Here is a 23,324-nt window from a genome sequence, read left to right on the forward strand (position 1 = left end):
TCCAAACTACCGATGCAGAATGGGTAGCAGCAGGGAAGTGCAGGTGCTTTCGCCCTTTCACTAATGCCTCTGCTATGTAGCTGGGCTTCTGCTTTGGAGAAGTTGCCACATACAGCAGATACAGTACGCAGTTATCCTTGAGAGAACTATCATTCCGAAGTGATCTCAGTGCTAAATCATGACTTTGGCAGGTGGAAACTAGTAATAAGGCTTGAATGATGGCTTGAGGGAAGATCATATAAAGCTGAAGGCTGTGCGTGCTTATGCCAGATATGAAGTTTATGGTTTTATAATAAAACATTACCTCATTTCTTTATGTAATTGAATAATTATTCCAGGTGCTGCACTGCATGCTCACCACCCATTGCTGAAACCTTAGATGCTGCTACTTTTTGCTACCAAAAAATAACTCATGAAAGAGTCGACTGGTTTAGTCCTCAGTCTGGCTGAGGCAGACCTAGCTGGAGTTTTGTACCTGCCCCCGAGAGAGAGAGACAGACCCATGCTGAAGGACACAAGAAGAGAAGGATAGCTGTTGTGGAGAGATGGTGCAATGATGAGGGATTAGCTTCCTTTAGCATAGATCGATTTTCTCCAAACTCAGTTTCTAGATTCAGCTTTGAGGATGTAACCATATAATAATACAGGCAAGATATCAGCCAGCTTCTGAGGAACAGAGAAGGAGAAAGAGGTGTGAGATTCCTGGGCCTTCCTGGAGCAGAGGCTGCGAAACCTGGTAAGAAAATTATGATGACAAGGGATTGTAGGCATTTAAGGACTAATAGTCAGAGGCCCTGCACTCACACGTGTGTGTGTGTGTGTGTGTGTGTGTGTGTGTGTGTGTGTGTGTGTGTATACAGGCAAATGAATTGGAGAGCAAAACTTGGAAGTTGTGGGAGCAAATCAGGTGGTTAGACATGTAACTATCAGAATTTGTGCTCACAATTTGCTTTGCAAACAGGGAGGCCCAGATGAAAATTCATCACTTAAAATATTTTAACCATTCCTCTTGGAATAGATGGCGTTTGGGACAAATCACAGTATTAAATGCTCTGGTCCAGCACTGTGGATAGTGAATGACAAAAACATGACTTGATTTGTGAGCTCTCTCATACCAGATTGATGAAGAATGACTCAGGTGAGACTGGGAATGGCTGCAATGGAGAAGTTCTCTCCTGCATTCTGAGTGTAAGAGGATTCTTCAGGGATATGTGTAGGCTGTGGTTCCCTGCAACTGCATGCTAAAGGCCAGTGCACCAGGTTGGGTACATGAAGTTCACAGGGACTAGAAACTCTTGACTGGCAGAGAATAACAAGATGAAATAAGAGAGCAACTAAAAAAAGAAGAGTTTGCATTTTGAGTCTAATCATTAGGGTGTAGCTTTTTGGAACATCCTTCTGGTACTGAAAAGATGGGAGTTTCCTCCTCTTATTCAAACATTTCCTGAATTAGAGCCTAAAATGTTTTTTTTCTTCTGCTATGATTCACCTGGCTCAATATCAGCAATACATTTTGAGCCCCAGGTGTAAAAAAGTGCAGAGCTAGATCATCCAGCTGGTATTCTGCTTTCTGTAGCACATCAACTGGAATTAAATGCCAGAAACCAAAGGTTAGCACTGGGAGGAGAGAGACGTTTCTCTTGCTGTTGAATGCCCACCAAGATTCGTGAATGGGTCCTGAACCTCCTGACCAACTTCACCAGGAAATCCAAGATGGGCCCCCAAAACAGGTCCTGTGTCAATTATAGGACATAACTCATTTGAACAGTCCACCTTTTTGGTGAGACAACACACTGGTTAATGTTTCCCGTTTTTTTTTTCTCCTCTTCTGTATGGGGGTTTCCCCTGTTGAAAGGTCTGTTTTGAGCATGTGGGGCTAGTTTCTTTTCATGCCACAGCAGCATATCTCTCTTCATCAGACTGAAAAACAAAAGTCTCATTCTTGTGGGGTGCACTCTGCTAGCCTTCAGCTTTGGACAGAGGGGAGGAATCCAGAAGAGACTTGATTCCGGTGAGTCCTGAGACAACCATGAGTCCCTTGATGCTCAGGAAAGGATCAGGCACCAGCAAGGAGAGGGGCCTTTCCATGGTGGCTTCCAGTCAGGTTGTGCTTCTGTCATCCTTTTTTCTGCAAGGGCAGGATTTGGATGTAAAACTTGGATTCATCTCTAGAATCCCTTGGGTTTTGAGCAGGGAAGAAGAATCTTGGAAAGCAGCAGTACCAAACAGACTGACAAGTGATTGTGGGCAGTTCATAGTGCTCAATGGTAACCGTGTGAGTTTGGGCTGCGTATGGAAAGACAGTGTGTTATAAGGGACTACGTGGCACTGGAGAGACTGTAGAAGAGGCAGTCAGCTGTGGGCACCTCAGCATCAGAAAGATATTGGCAAACAAGGGAATTTAGGGACAAGGAATAGAAATGAGGAAGGGCCAGGCGGGATTGATTTGCAGGGAGAGGTTAAAAACTAAAATAGCTTGTCTGGGAGGGAAAAAGGTGAAATTGAGACAAAGGGTCAGTCTGAATGCTGGGAAACCTTTCTGAGCTCCATCAAAATAGTCTCTGTGGGATGTAATGGGAGTTCAGTTGTCTGGGAACTTTAACGTAGACCGGACAAAGCCCAGGAGTGCATGCTGAAGGGAAAAGCTGTCGTGGCCTGCGCAGGAATGACCTAGTACAGTGCAGCTCTTCCATTTCTACTGATCCGGGTTATTTTTTGAGCTTTTGCTGCCACCTGGTGACTCTCCCAGTAAAAGCAATTTTTAAAAATGAACTATGTTCTCGCTAAACCATATTGCAGATCTTCCTCCCGCCGCCTTCTCTGTGCCCAGCTGCCCTCACTCTCTCCTGCTCCCAGTTGCCCATGAAAGTGCTCGTGAGACAACAGCTCTGAGGACAGCTGCAGCAAACACCAAACCTGGAAGATGGGCCAGTTAATTCCAAATGTCACAGTCTGGCTGGTGTCTGAGGAAGGACCCTGGCTCAAGCAAGATCAGATTATAGCGCACATTCTCTCTCCCTGTCTTCCAGAATACAAGCCAAGCTATGTCCGGAATCGCTCTGTTCGCTCTGTGTCCATTGAGCTGGATGGAGAGGTTTATAATTTGGGCTTAGAAGATGGCTACCATCCTGTCTTACCAAGGAACATCACCAAAAGACACAAGACAGAGGGGGAGACTGCAGGAGCAGAGGAGGATAAGGACATCGGAGAATACAGTGGCACAGGCGGCATCGCAGAGTATATGGCCCCTAATTTAATCAAAGTGACTCACAGGTGAGTGCGTACAGTGTGTGACATTTGCCCTTGTCACCCATGGGCAGGTTGAGAAAGAATGGGTGCATTTCTTTTGGTGAACTAGTAATTTGGATGCTGACACCTGGCCTCCGACTTTCCAGCTTGGCAGAGTGAAACTGCTGCAGAAACCGTTTATTTGGGGAGGAGGGAAAGAGCAGGAGAGGAAATCTGCCTGGGTTCAGCCAGTGTCCCTGCAGAGTGAGGGCTCGGAGGTGGGAATTTTCCAAAACTCTCAACATTGGCCTAGCTTTGCTCCCATTGAAGTCAGTGGTATAACTCACATTGATTTCAGTGGGCGCTGAGTTACACCTTTTGAAAATCCCATTCTGATTGTACATTTAAGTCCCTCTTTCTCCCTTCTCTGAAGTCCCCATCCTTACCCTTAGTAGCATTAGCTTTTCACAGTGGATGATTTACCATCACACAGGGAATGGTGTGTGGCTGCAGAGGGCTGTCCCATGCTCTAAGCTTTGTCTGCACTGGAGACTTGCTGCCATTTCACCCATCAGTGATTAGCCAATTCAGACCTCTAGTGTAAACAAGCACAACTACTGTTTGCACCAGGAATGCTCATCCTTATTTGAGACCAGGATAAGCTGTACAGTGGAACTCATAGTGATTCACCTGGTCTGTGAAAGGGGGTTGGCTGTAACTGGGGCAAGGCCCTAGTTGAGTGTAACTGCTTATTCCAAGAACGCAATTGGAGTTCTAGGGGAAGCAGCCGCCTTTCGCACCTCCCTCTTGTCAATTTTGGGAACGTGAATGCTGGACTGAGGGAAGAGAAGCATTGTGAGGTGGAGCCTTGGAAGGTGGGGAGAGGGAATTATCTGGGCTGTGAAGACACCGTAACACCGCTGGGAAGAAAGAAATCTGCTCCTGTGTGTGTAAACTCTAGAGCTGTTTGCAACTAAATTTGTGTTTGATTAGCTTAGTCACGGTCTTCTTATGAACTTTGCTCAGACAGACATCCGTTATCAATGTGTTCGTTATTTTGAATTGTTCACTGATTAGCTCATGTAAACACGCTTCAGTTCCTGCTTCTAGGGCTAGCTCCTCCGCTGGTGTAAGGTGGCATGGCTCCATTGAAGGTAGTGCAGTTGAGGATCCCTATCTTTGTGGTCATGAGTCAGAATGTGCTGTGTGAGTGGCCTCCTGAATCAAAGGGTATTCATCCTGCTCCCTGATTAGGTGGCTCCCAAGTCCACGCGAATTGCTGGTTGTGCAAACACTGCTGCAGACGTGTACCTTCCTGAGGAGTCCTACTGCTTCCTTATCCACAAACTTTCCTGTGAAAGCCGTGGCAGGGAGTTCACAGCTTTTTGTCAAATGACATTTCAAAAATACCCATCTGTGGTATTTACTAAGCTCCTAGTGTAAAATTTTCAAAAATGCCTAAATCCCATTTTTAACAGTGACTTGGGATTCTAAATCTCATTAAAAGTCAATGGGACTTAGAAGCCTAAGTCACTCCTGAAAATGAGACTTAGGCTCATAAGTCACTTACGTGTTTTTGAATTTTATCCCGTTGTAAAAGCTGTAAACATTTCTTCTCTTTGAAGCCTGACAGTTTTTCTGGGGAATCTCTCGTCTCTTTCATAGATCATTCAGTTAAGTGTTAACGGATTACTGCTTCCGAGAAGCTTTTAGAATTCGTTACGTGCTTGATAAGTAATGTAACGACATGCTACATGCTTGATAAGTAACTTAGAAGTCTGTGTAGCCCAGTCTAAGAGCAGCAATAGGAAATAGCCAGTATATGATAGTTTACAAGCAGGGCTGGCTCTAGGCACCAGGTAAGCAAGCTGGTGCCTGGGGCGGTGCTGTTGAGGGGGCGACACTCCGGCAGCAGCCCCAGCGGCAATTTGGCGGCAGCTCCTCTTCATTGTTTCCCGCAGCAGCAATTCGGCGGCGACTCTTTTGACTTGGGTTTTGCCATCGGCAGCAATTCGGCAGGTGTTTTTTTGCTGTGTGGGGCAGCAAAAAACGTAGAGCCGGCCCTGTTTACAAGGATATTCAAAGTGATTGATTGTTTATTACCCTCCAGTTAGTTTTCACATTGGCTGTGTGTTATCATGGTAAATTTGTAACAAATCCCCCCCACCCCCAGTAGATTATTTAATGTTGTTGAATTGGTATCATTTGCTTTTTGGGGCTTTAGAACTCAGGCCTTGTCTACACTACCGCGGTAAGTCGACCTAAGTTACGCTACTCCTGCTACATGAATAATGTAGCTGGAGTCTGCGTAGCTTAGATGGATTTACTGCAGTGTCTATACTGCGCTGTGTTGATGGGAGATGTATCCCATTGACTTACCTTACTCCTCTCATTCTAATGGAGTACTGGAGTCCATGGGAGAGCACTCTTCATTAGACCTGCTAAATCGACTCCCACTGAATCAATTGCAGCAGCATCGAACCCGGTAAGTGTAGAGATGGCCTCAGAGTTATCAAAAGCAGATGTTTCTGATGCTGGCTCCTCTGTAATAAAATTTTATTCTCCTGTGGACAGATGCTATATCCTGGAGAATGATACTGTTCAGTGTGACACAGATCTGTACAAGTCACTGCAGGCTTGGAAGGACCATAAACTTCATATTGACCATGAGGTTAGTGATCTTGACAGCTGTATGTGTGTAATATGCTGCTTTATTTTGTTATTTTTAACTTTTGCATTTGGGAATTGGATTAGTTTTTCCTTGGTTTGTGGAGATGAGGGATTTGGAAGAGAAGTTGTCATATGAGGTCTCCCTGCAGGCCCATGCATTCAGGCCAGTGAATATTTAGCCAGTCATTGGGGCACAGGGAGATGTTGGGGAGAAAAAGCTGAAACCCAAAAACATCGCAGAGTACAGGGAAAGGAGCTTTTGTAATCACTCAGCAAATCATATCTGGGAATGCTTTTACACTGCAAATCTTGCACAGGCCATGGGAGATACTGAAGACCACATTAGCTTTGGTAGTACACTAAGGGGCAAGCTAAAGTCAAGCTTCTTCAGTATCGTCTTGTTCCAGCTCTGTTTTTTAACAAGCATGTGCAGTATGGAATGCAGAAGAAAATTGCCTCGTCTCATCTCTCTCCTGTCACCTCTATTTCTTGTATAGGGTCACAGGGCAGGATCCTTTGTGTACTACTCTTGAGTTCTGGGTCCACCACATGTATGCCAGCCTGTCATGATGCAGCTGCTATTTAGTGGTGGTGGGGTAGTAACCTTTTGCTCAATCCTGGATGATATGTTTACATTGTCTCCCCATGTAAAGAGCCAAGGTGGGAGCCCTAGACCCATCTCTTGAGCATGTGTGTGCACTGCCAGCTAGAGTGAACAGTACCAACATACTAGCAACGTTACTGCCTTCAATTACAGGGAAAGAAGCAGATAATGGTCTGGCACTTCGCTCCTCTCCCACAAATGCATATGCCAACGCAATCAAACTAACCACTGTCCTGTGCTCCATGCAGCCAGAGGTTTCAAATGATTGTAATGTAAAATGGTGGAGACCTGTCACTTCCTCTTGCAATCCTAAAAGGAGGGAAGTCTGTTCCTGTTTCAAATTCACAATGGGCCATACCTCTCCAAAAGGCTTCAGTTGGACTTGTTCCTTTTGCTAGGTAACATCCAGCCTTTTTCAAATCTGAATGATGGGAGGAAGTTGTATGCAAATCAGAACATAGCCATATCTTTCCCCTACCAGAGCTCAGTATGGTGGTTAAGACCTGCCCTAAGTAGGTCATGGCTGGTATTTTGGGAATAGAAAGACTGACTTTCCTATAGCTCCACGCTCAGGTTTCCATCCTAGGCAGCCAGAAGAAGGTTTGCTCCTGGGCTGTAGCAGGGGGAGTAGTTTTGGTAATTTTGATCCTGTGGCAGAAGCCTAGAAAAGTATGTACAGGTGCATCAGAGGAGCCACTGCAGTCTGCGTGGGGTAGGAGCAAGGTAAGAGTGGGGAAAGAAATTTTTTTATTGGACTAGAATGGATGGGAGAAGATAGGAACCCAACCAATTCATTCTGTGATTTTTGTTGTTAGATTGAAACACTGCAAAATAAAATAAAAAACTTAAGGGAGGTCAGAGGTCATCTAAAGAAGAAGCGACCAGAGGAGTGTGACTGTAACAAGATAAGGTATCTCCACACATACATTAAAGTAGCAAGTTGTAATATGCAACGGTGGCTGATATGAGTCTTGGCAGGCAGGGTAAGAATCTGTTTTACCAGAGTTTATGCTGATGATGCTAACAGGAGCTCTTAATCCAGTGCCCAGTTTAGCAGAGGCTTCCCTCCCACCTTTCTGTTACACAGGAATGGTTATGAATCTGAGATAGTCAAAGTGATGCTCGGAGAAGCACATTTTAAAGCTGGTCACTAAAGCAAAAGGTGGGGACTTGTTTTACAAGGCGATAGGTCTTGTCTCTGGCCTCCTTCTGTCCCTTTACTCCAACACTTGTAGTGTTCGACTGGGGATGTCCTGCTCGTAAGAACTCACTTCTCTTACAGCGCAGAGCTAGCAGAACTCAGGCATCTCTGTTTCTCATGAATTAATTCAGGACTAATTAATGCCATTTAAAATGATGGACAAGGTCAAGCTTCTAACTAGCTTTTAAACTGCCCCTGTGGTCTAGTGTTGGTGACCTAAGGTCATGGGTGAGGCTCCGTGTTTGTCACAGATTCTGTGACTTCTTGTGACCTCCGTGACTTCTGCAGCGGCTGGTGTGGCTGACCCCAGGGCTGCGCGAGCAGCTGCCCTGGGGACAGCCACACTGGCTGTTGCCGGAGCAGCTCTGCAGCCAGCCACTTGGACAGCCCCATCAGTCACTGCTCTGGCAGCCCGCCCCAGGGACCGCCTGAGCAGCAGCTGATGTGGCTGGCCCCGGGGACCGCTTGAGCAGCAGCCCTGTGGGTGGTGGGAGCAGCCACAGCTCAGCGGCTCCCAACAGTGATCCGGGGCGGCTGAGCAACGCCTGGCCATGGGCTCCCCGCCCCCACCCCATGGCAGCTGGAGCAGCTGCTGGCCTCCTGGGGTTTCCCTCCCTGCCCAGCAGGGGCGGTGGGAGCAGCAGTGGGCCCCCAGGCACCCCCCACCCCAATTCAATCAGAGTATAAGTCATGGACAGGTCACGGGCCCCTGATTTTTTGTTTCTTGCCCGTGACCTGTCCATGACTTTTACTAAAAATACCCATGATTAAATCTTAGCCTTCGTCATGGGTTCAAATCCAGCTGATCAGATATAACTCTGTGCTCAGATGCAGTGGTGGTGGGGTCATCTGAGAACAGAGATGATTTATTAAGCAAATTGTTCTTACTTTAGTCTTGCTTTTCCAAAGGGAAGCAGTGTCACTTTCTCTGCTTTCAATAAGTATACTGCACAAATGGAATAATACAAAGGTCAGATGAGAGCAAATTGCTCCCCCTTCAGTTTAATCATGGGCATCGTAATCCATTTTCTCAGACACCAGCAGTAAAACATACAGCAACTGACAGGTTTCAGAGTAACAGCCGTGTTAGTCTGTATTCGCAAAAAGAAAAGGAGTACTTGTGGCACCTTAGAGACTAACCAATTTATTTGAGCATGAGCTTTCGTGAGGTACAGCTCACTTCATCGGATGCATTCTGTGGAAAGTGTTTGTGCTGGAAATGGCCCACCTGGATTATCATACACATTGTAAGGAGAGTGATCACTTTAGATAAGCTATTACCAGCAGGAGAGTGGGGTGGGGGGAGGTATTTTTTCATGCTTTGTGTGTATAAAAAGATCTTCTACACTTTCCACAGTATGCATCCGATGAAGTGAGCTGTAGCTCACGAAAGCTTATGCTCAGATAAATGGGTTAGTCTCTAAGGTGCCACAAGTCCTCCTTTTCATATAGCAGCTGCTAGCTGGAAGAAACAGGCATTTTCCAGCTAGTCAGGAGCACCTGTAGCTGTATAGCCAGCGCTGATTTAAACGTACCCAAACTTTTCTTACTAACTGAATTCTAAGTGCAGTAGTTCAATGTCAAAACCTTGATTGTGCGTCAGGGACTCTGCACAGTTAGCTTTCAATGTGCCCAAGAATTTCCAAAAGAATTGTAAGGCAGCACACACCTTGCATAGGGAGAGCATTTAAGAGCTTCCTGAGGGCTTCAGGCAAACAAGCATAGCAGAGAATCTTGTAAAATCAGTTGTTAAAGTACTTGAATAAAATTTGCTTTCAAGAAAGCTGCTCAGCAAAGCAACTTAAGAGTGCCAGAAACAGCTGATAATACGGCTACTGTTGAGTTTGCCAATGAGCCAGGTGTCACCATGGGAATATCAGCCATAGATCTGCGGTGGTATTGTGTGTGCTCTACAGAGCAGATGGAGCAGGCCTGTATATTTAGAGAAACCAGACAGCAATCCCACCTCCCATTAATTAAAGTAGCTCAAAAAAGGTTTTTCAAAGGTTATTAAAAGAAAAAATACTGTGAGATGTGCCCTATAGAGGCCTTCGGGGGGGGGGGGGGAGAGTTCTTGCTATTATGATGAACAGGCATCTCTGCCCGAAGAGATGGGCAGGTTTGACACATCCCCTCTCTCAGTTGCTTCTACAGGATGAGCTGTTCAGAATACACCCTTCAGCTCCCTGGGTTCACATTACCTGCTAGCTAACAACTGTGAAGTGCACAGTCTGCATAGCGTTTGTTAGCTGGTGACTCTGCCGTGCAGTGGCTTGTAGCTGAAACTATACAACAAATGTAGCACCGTTGTTTAATATTCCCTGGTGTCGCCAAATAGTACGTACAAGTGTGGCATACAGTAGGAACCTATGTAATGCTGAATGAAGAATGAGATTTGTGTGTAATCTGATATATAGTGATGTAATTCTAAGCGGTACAAACACTCCCTCTTATATGTGTAATATTTTCCAAAACACAGTATGAGTCCGTGAAAGCTTACATAGCCCTATAAAATCACTGGTTTCAAAGAGTTACATTTTAAAAACTACTGTGAAGGACAGATTTTCTTTTTAACATTTACGGATGAACTTGTTTATGTGCAGAATGTTCACACACTTCTGCTCTGCAAGCATTTACACAAGTGCATATGGGATCCCACTGAAGTCAATGGGACTACCCATATGAGTAAAGTTTCAATTATGTAAAGCTACAATTCTACAATAAGAAAATTTATCGATTAAGAATTAGATACATACTTTGTGTGTGAAACATAAGCTTGCAGAATCAGACTAGTTATTTGATAGTAATAGTTACCTTATGTTGACAATTAGCCTTTTTAAAGCTCTGTGGCACTCAAAGATATATTCTAACATTTTATTTGAATTACATTACTTTTTTTATTTGTCTGTTGAAGAGTCTATTAGAACCTGCACAAGTCTGACAGAATTCAGTCTGCTACACTATTTAGATTAAATTGCAAAACTTTTTAAATTAGCTTCTGATTTGCAAGGCTGCTAATGGAGGGCGTGACAATCGCCAATAGTGTTACAATTAACTGAGCTTTTATTCGTTTTAAAAAATTGTTTTATTTTGTAATTTGTGTATGCAAAAATCACAAAGATCACCTTGCAAAAACTTGAATAGCCCTAATTTTTTATAACACAGGAAAGGGAGTTCCAAAAAGAGATCTAAACAGTAGACTAATTTGTTTAAAACCCAACATACACTTGCCAGAATCCTGTTGAGTACACAGAGCTCCAGAATAAATTAGACACTGGTAGAAGCCAGAATGTTTGTTACAACGCTACCTTTTATCTATTTCCCAGGCACTGCTAGTCCGTAACAATACAGCAGGCACCTACCAGTCCATTTATATTGATATATATATATATTTTTAACTACAAGGGAGGAAAGATTATAGGCATCTGGCAACTCTCCTATTATCAAAATAAGTTCATAAAAATTTACATGAAGAAAGTACTAAAAGTGGAAATCTAATTGTTTTAGCTGACATGTATAATTTTGGCTCTCATATGCACAGAACAGGTAACGTTGAAGCTGCAGTATCTGAAATCACTTGCAGATACATGTTGCAACACACCACAAGATGTCCCTGTCCTCCCATGATTTTGTGGAGACAGCAGAAAATGCAGAAAAATGCTTAGAAGGGTAGATTCCAGTCCAGCTAGGTTGCATATTGATAGTGAATAACTCAGCAGAAGAGGTGACATTTTCTATTTGAATGCAGTGTGCAAATTCTGTATAAACAGAAGCAATTGTCTTTTGATGTTCTTGATTGTGAATGTGTGGTTTTTTCCCAGTTACCATTCCAAACACAAGGGCAAACTGAGGCACAAAGGATCTAGTCTCCATCCTTTCAAGTAAGTGCAGGCCTCCTTCTTTGGAAGAAAAATGCAAGATGCTCACAGGTTAAACTTCGATGAACACACACTAGCCAAGAAGTAGTCAAACACAACAATACTGCATCTCTTCTATATTTAAAAAACGTTTTACATCTAACGAAAGGGCGGTGAATAAGAGAGTGGGGGTCTAGTGGATCAAGCATGGGACTAGGAGCTAGCAGATTCTGAGATCTAATTCCCGCTCTAAAAAGGACTCTGAGACTTTAGGCCAGGCAATTAACCTCACTGGCTGTTTCGTCTTCAGTAAAATGAAGTATTCTTGCCAGCAAGTTAAAGAAGTATGGGCTAGATGAATGGACTATAAGGTGGATAGAAAGTTGGCTAGATTGTCGGGCTCAACAGGTAGTGATCAATAGCTCCATGTCTAGTTGGCAGCTGGTATCAAGTGGAGTGCCCCAAGGGTCGGTCCTCGGGCCGGTTTTGTTCAATAACTTCATAAATGATCTGGAAGATGGTGTGGATTGCACCCTCAGCAAGTTTGCAGATGAAACTAAACTGGGAGGAGAGGTAGATACGCTGGAGGGTAGGGATAGGATACAGGGGGACCTTGACAAATTAGAGGAGTGGGTCAAAAGAAATCTGATGAGGTTCAGCAAGGACAAGTGCAGAGTCCTGCACTTAGGATGGAAGAATCCCAATCACCATTACAGACTAGGGACCGAGTGGCTAGGCAGCAGTTCTGCAGAAAAGGACCTAGGGCTTACAGTGGACGAAAAGCTGGATATGAGTCAACAGGGTGCCCTTGTTGCCAAGAAGGCCAATGGCATTTTGGGATGTATAAGTAGGGGCATTGCCCCAGCAGATCGAGGGACGTGATTGTTCCCCTCTATTCGACATTGTGAGGCCTCATCTGGAGTACTGTGTCCAGTTTTGGGCCCCACACTACAAGAAGGATGTGGAAAAATTGGAAAGCGTCCAGCGGAGGGCAACAAAAATGATTAGGGGACTGGAACACATGACTTATGAGGAGAGGCTGAGGGAACTGGGATTGTTTAGTCTGCAGAAGAGAAGAATGAGGGGGGATTTGATAGCTGCTTTCAACTACCTGAAAGGGGGTTCCAAAGAGGATGGCTCTAGACTGTTCTCAGTGGTAGCAGATGACAGAACAAGGAGTAATGGTCTCAAGTTGCAGTGGGGGAGGTTTAGGTTGGATATTAGGAAAAACTTTTTCACTAGGAGGGTAGTGAAACACTGGAATGCATTACCTAGGGAGGTGGTGGAATCTCCTTCCTTAGAAGTTTTTAAGGTCAGGCTTGACAAAGCCCTGGCTGGGATGATTTAGTTGGGGATTGGTCCTGCTTTGAGCAGGGGGTTGACCTAGATGACCTCCTGAGGTCCCTTCCAACCCTGATATTCTATGATTCTATGAAAATGGGGTAATAGAACCCACCTACTTCCTGAGCTGTGATAAGGAATGAGTAGATCATGTCTCAATTGTTTTGAACAAGAACAGGGCTGTAATTACCAAGTATTGTCTGAGCAGGGCCTTTTGGAAGGAAGGCTGTTTCTTTAACAATATGAATGATTCATTTTCCTTCCAGTTTATGAAGCAAAGCCCATCAATTTTGTAAGCGACTTTCAAGTCCACACCGCCCCCCCCCCCTTTTTTTTATTTAAGAGTTGGGTGCATTGTCCTAACTTTTCTTGTCTCTTGGCTGTAGGAAAGCCCTGCAGGAAAAGGACAAGCTGTGGCTGCTTAGAGAACAGAGGCGAAAGAAGAAGCTGCGCAAACTGCTGAAGAGAATAAAAAACAATGATACATGCAGCATGCCTGGCCTGACCTGCTTCACCCATGACAACCAGCACTGGCAGACTGCCCCCTTGTGGACATGTAAGGATCCCAGTGACTGAGCAATAACCAGGAAGGTGCAGGTCACTGCCTGGGACAGGATTCTGTCCACCAGGCAATGCCCTGCTCCCTCATTGTTAGCATCAGTCCTGTAGACAGCACTTTATAGTATATGGTGTATTGACCAAGGTGTCAGGAATTTCCTCATAATATACAGCAATGCATTTACGGTTGGTATTACCAATCCAACAGGATGGGGAAAAGAATACCACCTTTTTCTGAAAAGGGAGTTAAAAGTGGAGGCTAAAAATAATCTGTTTAAATCAAATGGGTGTTTTTTACCAAGGTTTTCAGATAATGGATCCAGTTTCGCATACGAGCCTCAAATAGAATTTGGTGTTCTTTAAGTATTTGCCTTACATGAATAACTAATCCTTAGGAAACTGGCCAGTTTGTAGTGGCCTGGCACATGGGGATTTGCTTATTTCCACAGTTGGGGGAGAGGTGAGAATGTAGGTGGGCCAATTATTTATTTCATTTTAATTATTGCAAATAGCACATTTGCCAAAAATGCAGTTTGATTGACTGAAGCTGCAAATTCAAACTGAACTCAGGAAATAGTTTCAGCTGCAAAAAAAGTCAATGCTTTTTCATTTCAAAGAGACATTTAGTTTCGAAATTTAGCTAGATTTAACTTCAAAACAAAAGTGTGACAAAAAAAAAAGGGGGGGGGGATAAAAACCACTGAAAGCCAAAACAACCCATTTCATTTCAGCCAAAATGAGGGGTATTTTTGGTTTTTCATTTCACTCAGGAAAAAAAAATTCCAGATTTTTTCAGTTGTCAATGAATTAAAAAAAAAAATTATACACCCAGCTCTCATTGACACTGCCCTCTATAAGAAGATCCTCTTCTTGGAGAACAGAAGGGCCCCTCTCAAGAACTATAGTATGGCAGGGAACATAGAGAAGCTGTCTGGGAACATTCACATTCTACAGGTGGAAAAGGCAGGACAGAATAGAACAGAGCATGTGCACAAGTTTCAGATTGCTAGCTGTGCCCTCTGCCTAATTTTTGCATAGGGCAACAATATTCCTGAAGTGAGGCAGAAGGAATGCTACCTGAACACACAATTTAGAATAGTGTCTCACCAAGCTGCCATAGAATTTTGCTATAAGCTGGAGCACAGAGAAGGAGAAAGACCTGGTCGAGGACTATGAGCCACCAATATGATCCAGTTTTGAGAAAGCCTAATGCAATACTAGGATGCATCAGGTATTTTCAGTAGGGATAGGGAAGTGTTATTACCATTATACAAGGCACTGGTGAGATTAAATCTGGAATACTGTGTGCAGTTCTTGTCTCCCATGTTAAGAAAGGTGAATTCAAACTGGAACAGGTACAGAGAAGGGCTACTAGGATGATCAAAGGAATGGAGAACCTACTTTACAAGAGGAGAGCTTGGCTTGCATAGCCTAACCAAATGAAGGCTGAGGGGAGATATGGGTGCTTTCTATAAATACATCCAAGGGATAAACACCAGGGATGGAGAGGAGTTATTTACAATAAGCTCCAATAGAACAAATAGATATAAACTGACCAAGTTTAGGTTTGAAATCAGGTAAAGGTTTCTAACCGTTGGAGGAGTGAAGTTCTAGAACAGCCTCCCAAGGAGAGCAGTGGGGGCAAAAAATCTAACTGGTTTCAAGACTAAGCTTGATAAGTTTATGGAAGGGATGGTATGATGAGATTGCCTACAATGCCATGTGGCCTGTCCATAACTGATAGCAAATATGTCCAATGCCTGGAGATGGGACACTAGATGGGGAGGGCTCTGAGTTACTACAGTGAATTCTTTCCCAGGTGTCTTGCTGTTGGGTCTCACCAAAATGTTCAGGATCTAACTGATCACCATATTTGGGGTTGGTGGAATTTTCCCCTGGGTCAGATTGGCAGAGGCCCTGGAGTTTTTCACCTTCTTCTGTAGCATGGGGCACAGCTGGTTTGAACTAGAATAAATAATGGATTATCTGTAACTTGAAGTCTTTAAAACATGATTTGAGGATTTCAGTAACTACAAGGTTATGGGGTCTGTTACAGGAGTGGGTGGGTGAGGGTCTGTGGCCTGCAATATGCAGAAGGTCAGACTAGATGATCATGATAGTCCATTCTGACCTTAAAGTTTATGAGAATAGTGAAATGCATGCCTAACACTGGCTGAATGCTTCTTATGGTTTTAAGTATCTCAACCTTTCATTTGCAGTGGGTCCTTTCTGTGCCTGTACCAGTGCCAACAACAACACATACTGGTGTATGAGGACAATCAATGAGACACACAACTTCCTGTTTTGTGAGTTTGCTACTGGCTTCCTGGAGTATTTTGATCTCAACACTGACCCATATCAGGTACCTGAACAGAGAGCAGAAATGGAAATACTAAAAACAGACTAGTAAACTCTTTTCCCCTTTCAATATGAAATTACTTCTTTTGAATTGCTAAATAAGTAGCTTTTCATCAAACAATGCACATTTGAAAGAAGTCTCCTGGTATACACTAAAACAGTGATATAAGGCAGTGACTTGATTAGGAGCTAATAATTCACATCATAGCAAGGCAGTCTTTGTTCAAGAAAAATATTGCACTTTCCTGGTTAAAAGTGCAAGTGGCATTGAAGCAGACAATTGTTTTCTGGGGCAAGTAAAAGTAGGGGAGGGGGGTGCCTTCTTCCTGCCTTAAGGGACTAGAGCTGGCTCTGCACTGATGACATTCTCTCACATCTGGTCACAGATCAGAAATAGGGATGAAAAGCTTCGTCTTATGTCTGAGTCCTTTGTCTCACCCTGGTGTAAACACCACTAGTGCCAACCCCTACCATAGATACATTGAACTGCCTTAAGCCATGACTTCCACCCGTACAGTTTACCCTGGTTTTGAACCTCTCTTCTGTATTTAAATATCTGTTTGTAGAGAGAATGGCTATAATTGATTGTGTGGAGCTGGGTGCCAGGAAGCCCAAGTTGAGCCACGTCGTTGCAAAGTGCAGCTTATACGTTCTAGGATTGCACGGCTGAAGCAGTGCTGGTATAAAACAAGAGCTACTTCATTTGACCTGAGCAGCTTTTCCTTGGTTTGTTTACTTTTGGAAACAAATCATGTGTGTTCTTTGTGTGAAGCTCTCTCAACTTTTTTAAGAACACCAACAACCCATCCGTTGTTAACAAGAACCTTTATTTATCCTTAGTTGATTAATGCAGTGAACACACTAGATAGAGACATTCTCAACCAACTGCACATCCAACTCATGGAATTAAGAAGCTGCAAAGGATATAAACAGTGCAACCCAAGAACTAGGAACATGGATCTGGGTAAGAGTCTTCTACTTACATTCTCCAAATCCCCAAGTGAAAAGGGGTTCCAGTATACCAGTACTAATTTTACACAATTGCAAATGGATTTCTAATATTATGACTAGTCGCCCAAAAAGTTAATATCCTGTTAATTGTGGACTCTCTTTAGGTTCATGGTTGCATGCATTGGATTGTGTCTCAATTTGCTGTACTTACAGCGTTTAAAGAACTATCCATTTCTGTGAATTTCATAGACATCAAGTTAGTGTACTGAGCAAATGTAAAGCTGTTTTGTTTACTTTCCTAACATATTAAGTAGTAGATATTTGAGGGGAAAACTGAGCAAACAGTAGAAGAGTACAATACTAAACTTAGAGAAGCTAAAGATCTCACGAGTTGAACTGTCTTGTAGAAATGTATAATATCCCATGTGTGTTTAGGATCCTCAGTGTAAGTCTTGTATTACTTTATTCCCCTTTTACCTATACAATCGTTAAAAGAAACAAACAGTTGTTCCCAACCCCCACAGCACATGCTCTGGTACCACAGAGAAAACTAGCTGGAAATTTTCCAACAAAATATTTTTCCACTGGAAAATGTTGATTAATTAAAATCTACAGGCTCTCAGGCTCTGTGGCAGTCTGCCAGGTGGGCTACCATGGAGCCAAGTGCCTGGGAGACAGGACTTCCAAGCTGCTGAGTTGCCAGATACCTGGGAGCTGTAGTGAGGATGTGCTCCCAAACTTCCTGGCAGCTTGTTTGTAGGGATGACACTATCTTAGGGACCTAGGGCTCCCAAGCAACCTGGGGAGCACATTTCATTTAGGAAGTGTTCCTAGTGTGTCTAAAATGAAATATTGCGGATTTCCAGTTTTGGGAAATTTTGAGTATTCATCCTAAATCAGTATGGCGAACTTTCCAAAAACGCCAAAAATTTTGAGGAACTGGAAGTTGGTTTCCTAGCCAGCTGTTATAACAGGACACAATAGATTGGAGAGCCATTTATCCTAGTGGGAGTTTTTAAAATGTGGTGAAGAGTTCTAGACTGATAGTACTGGAGACTTTTGTCTATTAGTTATCAAAAGAAAAGGTACACCCCAGGAGTGCACTGCTAGAGAGGAAAAGGAAAGTGCAGTCTCCTGTATCATTCAGACTTTGCCCCCTCTTTTGCTACAATGAGCATGAGAGCCAGATAATGATATGCACAAAACTGATTAAGAACTGGAAAGCAATAAGCAGCCATCTGTTAATGGTTTTATCCCCACCATAGTGCTGGTAGCAAAAGCTTCTGTATCCATTTCAATTCACCCACTTCCCTGGATTAGCAGTCTTGTATTGTTGCTACTGAGATGACTTTTCTTATTCTAGATGACCATTATCTTCATCACCTTCTATTGCTTACATTGTCTGATTTACTGAGAAAACTCAGCGTTCCCCACAACTGCATTTCAAATAAAATATATATATATATATATATAAAAGACAAGTGTGTTTAATTCCTGCTTGTGTTTTTCAATAAAAAATTCAGGTCTTGTTCCCTCTAGAATGCACTCAAGCTATTATATGAGTAAGCTAGTGAAATCTCAGCAGTTGAGAAGGAAAGGGTTTTTACACCTCAGAGAGAAAACAAATTTCATTATATAATAGGAAAATTATTTCATTAGTGGTAGGCTTTTACACCCATGAGTGTTAAACAAGTGTTAACCAAAGCATTATCGGAGTCTGCTGCAGTAGTAGTTGTGAAAAGTTTCAACTGCCCAGTCACTGCACTGAGGTATACATTTGAAACCTAATATTGACACTTTTTCAAAATATTTCTGCCACGTACCAGCAGTACCATAACTGAAAATGTGTTTATCCTAAACTTCATCCCACTCTCCTGGTGTGGGGGATTAAAAATAGCATAGGGGCTTCTATACTGATTGTGTATTTAATTAATTAATATTTCTACTACATTTATTTAAATGAACCTGCCTGTGAATTACCACGGTGCTGCAAACTCTAGTTCTGTGTTGATGTAAAGTAGAAAATGCTTTGATTCTGGATAATAACAGATCAGAGTACACACTACCTAATTTGAACTTTGTTACATAACCCCAAAAATGGCTTGTGAATTAAGGTTAGCACGGGGTTCTCAAACTGGGGCTTGCGAGCTGTCAACCACCACTGCCGAATCCCGCTTTGCCTTCAGCATTTATAATAGTGTTAAATATAAAAAATTGTGGTTTTAATTTATAAGTGGGGGGGGTTGCACTCTGTGTGAAAGGGTCCCCCGTATAAAAGTTTGAGAACCACTGGGTTAGTAGGTAGAAGGTTCTGAGACATCACAATTTTTTGCATTGTGCGTTACCCAATACCTTATTCTTTTGCAGGCATCAGTTGATAACTTTTTTTTTTTTTTCTTATTTAGGGCTTAAAGATGGAAGCTACGAGCAGTTCAGGTACATTTTTATCAGGACACACTAAGCAATGAGGAATCTGGGGTTGGGAAAGCAGAGGAGGGACTCACCTGTCTGTCAGGGATACCTTTAATGCAAACTCTCCCTCCAGCCCTGTTAATTTGAATTTCTGTAGTATTCCTATTTATTCACGGGCAGAGCATGTTCTATTTCCTGTCATTCAGATTCAAGCTAAAATAGTTTCCCATCTTTCAGACCATAGTGCCGGTGGTTTTCTTGGTGATGGTTAACTCTTTTTCTCCTTTTGCTGCTTGATAATTAGGCAGTTTCAGCGTCGAAGGTGGCCAGAAATGAAGAGACCTTCATCTTCCAAGTCGCTGTGAGTTGGGAGTTAGTTCATGAAAAGCTTTAGCTTAACGTTTATTTTTCTCTCTCCTTTTTGCATGCAGCATCTATTCTCACTGTTTTCAAATAGGGGATCCTCACTCTTAAAGATAGTAGTATGGTTCTGTTAGTTTAAGTCAGCATTGTGTTCAGTTAAGGGTTATTCTAAAATTGCTGCAGTGAAGGAGGTTAAACATTCAAACTATCAACATTATTTTCTACTATGCGCACTTGAAATGAAGGTACACAACTTTCACCAAAAATCTTCAGACTTCTGCCTCCTTTCAGTTAACCTAGGGAACTAACTCAATATTTGCACTAAGAGAAAGGTGCTCTATGACAAACCTAGCACCCAAACCATTTAAAAGGTTAAAGCAAGCACCGTAAATTACATTTAGAAAGAAATTAGAAGGCACTGCAGAGCACAAATGTAACACACTCCCAATAAGAAATGCCACTGACCAAGAGGGCAGCCCTATTCTGTACCAGCATGTTTCTGAATAGTTTCAGTTTGCAGCCCCATAAACCACATGCAGTTTTTCAGTCTTGAGGTGACACAGATGCGGTTCACAGCTCTAAACTCTGAATCCCAGATGAAGGACTGCAACCTTTTTGCCAAACACAGATACCTAAAATCCCTTAGTCACAGCTGCCTTCTGGGCATCCAGAAGCAGCCAAGGATAGCAGAATTGCAAATATAAGCATATGAAGACAGGCTAATTCTCTCAGTTGAAGGATCAGATTTTTTTCCCCTGGTACTAGCATAATCTCAGTCTTGTCTAAATTAAGTCTCAGCAGCTCGCTCACTCTCTAAGCCATAAACTCAGACTGGCCCTGGGCAAGCCTGTCAACCACATGAACTGGATCTGACAAAGCAGTGGCTGACGTGGGCAAAAAAAACCCCTATGTCTCAGGAGCTGGTACAATCTTACTATTCCCCCAGTGGCCTCATGCATACTATGAGCCGGAGGGGTCAAGACTGAATTACCCAAACTATTCAGGAAAAATAACTTAAATATATTCTGACATTCTGCTAGAGCCCAGGGTTTTCTTTTTGTTGAATGCATCTTTCTCCATTAATGCAGTACTGTCAAACCTCTCAATCTACCAGAGTCTGAAAGTGGGGACTGATCTGCAAGAAAATTTAAAATAGCATGAGGTTTCTGTATGACCTTGGGCAAGTCACGTAGCCTTTCTGACTCAGCTCCCCATCTGGGAAGGAAATAGCGATAATAGCACTTCCCGACCTTGCAGGGATGTGAAGATGATAAAGCCCTTAAAAACTGTGAGGCACTCAGATACTATGGCAGTGGGGGCCATATAAGTACGTTCGATAGATCGGGTTAATTCCTAACTCTACCCTTAGTTTTATGATACTTTGTTACCATTTTTTTAATTGCAAGTTAATTACATCAGAAATAATCAGCTTTTGAACTACAAGGAGTAACAAGTGTTGAAATAAGGGCCAACTAAGAGTACTTTGATGAAGAATGTTTCAAACTTAAGCTTCAATTTAAGGGTATATGATCAATATGACACTTTATTTTAGCTAACAATTTTTGGGCCTCGTTTTAAGAGGCTATTTAGCTATACTATGTTCTCCACACAACTGATTTTAGGTGGTCCACAGATAAGTAGCTCCACTATCTTTCCTGCATGGCACTACTGAGAAGCAAACTTACATTTGCAAATACTTCACATCCCAGCATATGAGAAGACACATACACTAAAATATGTTTATTTTATTTAAAGAGGACAACTGTGGGAAGGATGGGAAGGCTAACCTCCTCCAACTGCTGGACCTCAATGAGGAATCAAACCATCCAGAACTTGAATCCTTGTACAGACTTAATGAAAATGTATATCATTTCAGAAAATTATAATGTTAGCGTGGAGGACTGGATGAACTTTGAGGTTGAAGTAGATAGAATGTTTGCACTGTTGAGTGAATTAAATAGATAGTGAATTTTGGGGAACTACTGTCAGGAATATAGGTCCCTTTTTGAAGTCCACAGTTGCACCTGCTTTTGCTTTGGATTATACTTCACAAAGTCACCACTAACACTGTTCAAGGGACTGATGGGAAAGAAAATGTGACTGACACCTCAAAGCACAGAGCACCCACAAAACTATTTCAGTGGGAACAAATTAAAAACCTCTCTTCGCCTCACCATTGAATGTCGTTAGAACAGATGCAAAGTTTAAACAATGTGGAAATTTTTGCTTTTGACTGGGGCAAATTAAATGAGGACCGTGGTAGAAAATTATTATTTAGAGATTCAGGAATTCAAGCCAGCAGCACTGAAGAAGCAGCAGCTGAAAATGCTCAACAGCACAATACTACTTTTCCTCTAAGGATATCATTTTAGTTCACTGTCTACATAGTCAAGATTTTTCTTACAGGTGGCAATAGGGTGGCTAACAAAAAAGCAGATTGACTGAGTGGTTCTGTAAATACTCAATGTCTTGTTCAAAAGAAATTCCTTCAAGGTGTGAAGAATTCTGTTAATAAAAATTGTGGAATGCCCAACTCTCATTTCTCAGAATGGTCCCTTGTTACTTAAACATTACGTAATAAATTTCAGTTAATGTATGTCTTGAATTTTAACGAAATCAGATTTGTATGAAGTCTTTTTATGTGGTAAAATGATATTGTATGTTCAAAATGAAAACAGTTTGTTTGAGAAAGCACATGTTCGCTTAGTGGTATAACTTTTACATTTGTAAAAAGCAACAATCTTGGCCAATAAAAAAAAGTTATAGCTCAGTGTACAGGAAACTAGAACTTTTGATTTAATGTCTATAATCTGCAGTAAGTATTAGGAAGGGAAAGCCCCAATCATTTACTAAGTAATTTAAGTATCTGTGAATATTTTCATAAAGAGGAGGTTATTAAATACACTCCAAACAGGATCTGCAAATGCACTAAAGGTTAGTTTTCATGTTAATCATATACAAAACTTGAAATGGGGTGCTCACCATAATAGATGCCGTGTGTTGAGTATAAAATCAAGTGGATGACCAACAGAAGGAAAAATCTGAATTTGTTTAGTAATTCTTCATTCTGACTACCCGAGATTTTCAAAACAAATTTGTTTATTATGTTTAGGGGGCCAGCTGTGCAAAGTATGTGGGCACTTTTAAAAAAACTAATAGGAAGCTTCAACAGAGATTATTCAGTTATCATATAATGTCTGTGTCCCCAGCAAGTAAAGTATTGGTGAATGTGGAAAGAGACTCTCTCAAGGGTGACACTAGTCTGTTGCTGTATGTTTTCAGTGAAGCTAGGAAAAGCAAATTTGGTTTAAGCCTGTATTCATCTCATCCCTGGTCAGATTTAATATATTGTCCAAAACAGTCTTGTCAGTTTTGTACTTCAGAAGTAGAGTATATGTGCTGGGCTAGGAAATGCAATCAGATATTAGCTTATACTGAGTTTAAAAACATTCGTAGATTCACCAGCAAGAAAAGACAATTATAAGTAACTGGCAAATGGTCTCTCTGCAGGATGTGTGTTTTCACTGTTTTCCAAACCTTTCCCAAAGAAGAAAGCGTATGTATCTGTATACAATTCCCATTTGGGAGAAGAAGGGGTTGTACTTAACGTTTTTCTGTCAGCTGGCAGCAACCTTTGCAGATGGGAGAATGTGAAAGATGGAATCCTGGAAGGCCAACTAATGTTAATAATGCTGCTCTATATCCATCTGAATATACGTTTCAGGAAAAAATGGCAAAGTATATTTTCAAAATGTTATACAAAAGTTGCTTCAGCCTGTGG

At 42.3% G+C, this 23,324-nt stretch overlaps 1 protein-coding gene across 8 annotated transcripts in view; it reads left to right on the forward strand.

The window, feature by feature from the left end:
• The window catches only part of SULF2 (sulfatase 2), a 238,531-nt gene extending 216,218 nt beyond the window's left edge, over positions 1–22,313 (forward strand). For all 8 annotated transcript variants that reach the window (XM_048819455.2, XM_048819458.2, XM_048819460.2 and 5 more), the window contains 10 exons: positions 3,030–3,273; positions 5,803–5,899; positions 7,318–7,412; positions 11,525–11,584; positions 13,288–13,457; positions 15,679–15,821; positions 16,658–16,781; positions 19,174–19,204; positions 19,485–19,541; positions 21,299–22,313. In XM_048819455.2, the coding sequence (XP_048675412.2) occupies positions 3,030–3,273; positions 5,803–5,899; positions 7,318–7,412; positions 11,525–11,584; positions 13,288–13,457; positions 15,679–15,821; positions 16,658–16,781; positions 19,174–19,204; positions 19,485–19,541; positions 21,299–21,329 (1,052 nt within the window). In that variant the 3' untranslated portion in view covers positions 21,330–22,313. The remainder of the gene's footprint in view (positions 1–3,029; positions 3,274–5,802; positions 5,900–7,317; positions 7,413–11,524; positions 11,585–13,287; positions 13,458–15,678; positions 15,822–16,657; positions 16,782–19,173; positions 19,205–19,484; positions 19,542–21,298) is intronic.
• The last annotated feature ends 1,011 nt before the right edge of the window (positions 22,314–23,324 follow it).

Source organism: Caretta caretta, chromosome 13, assembly GCF_965140235.1.
Source record: "Caretta caretta isolate rCarCar2 chromosome 13, rCarCar1.hap1, whole genome shotgun sequence".
NCBI lineage: Eukaryota > Metazoa > Chordata > Testudines > Cheloniidae > Caretta > Caretta caretta.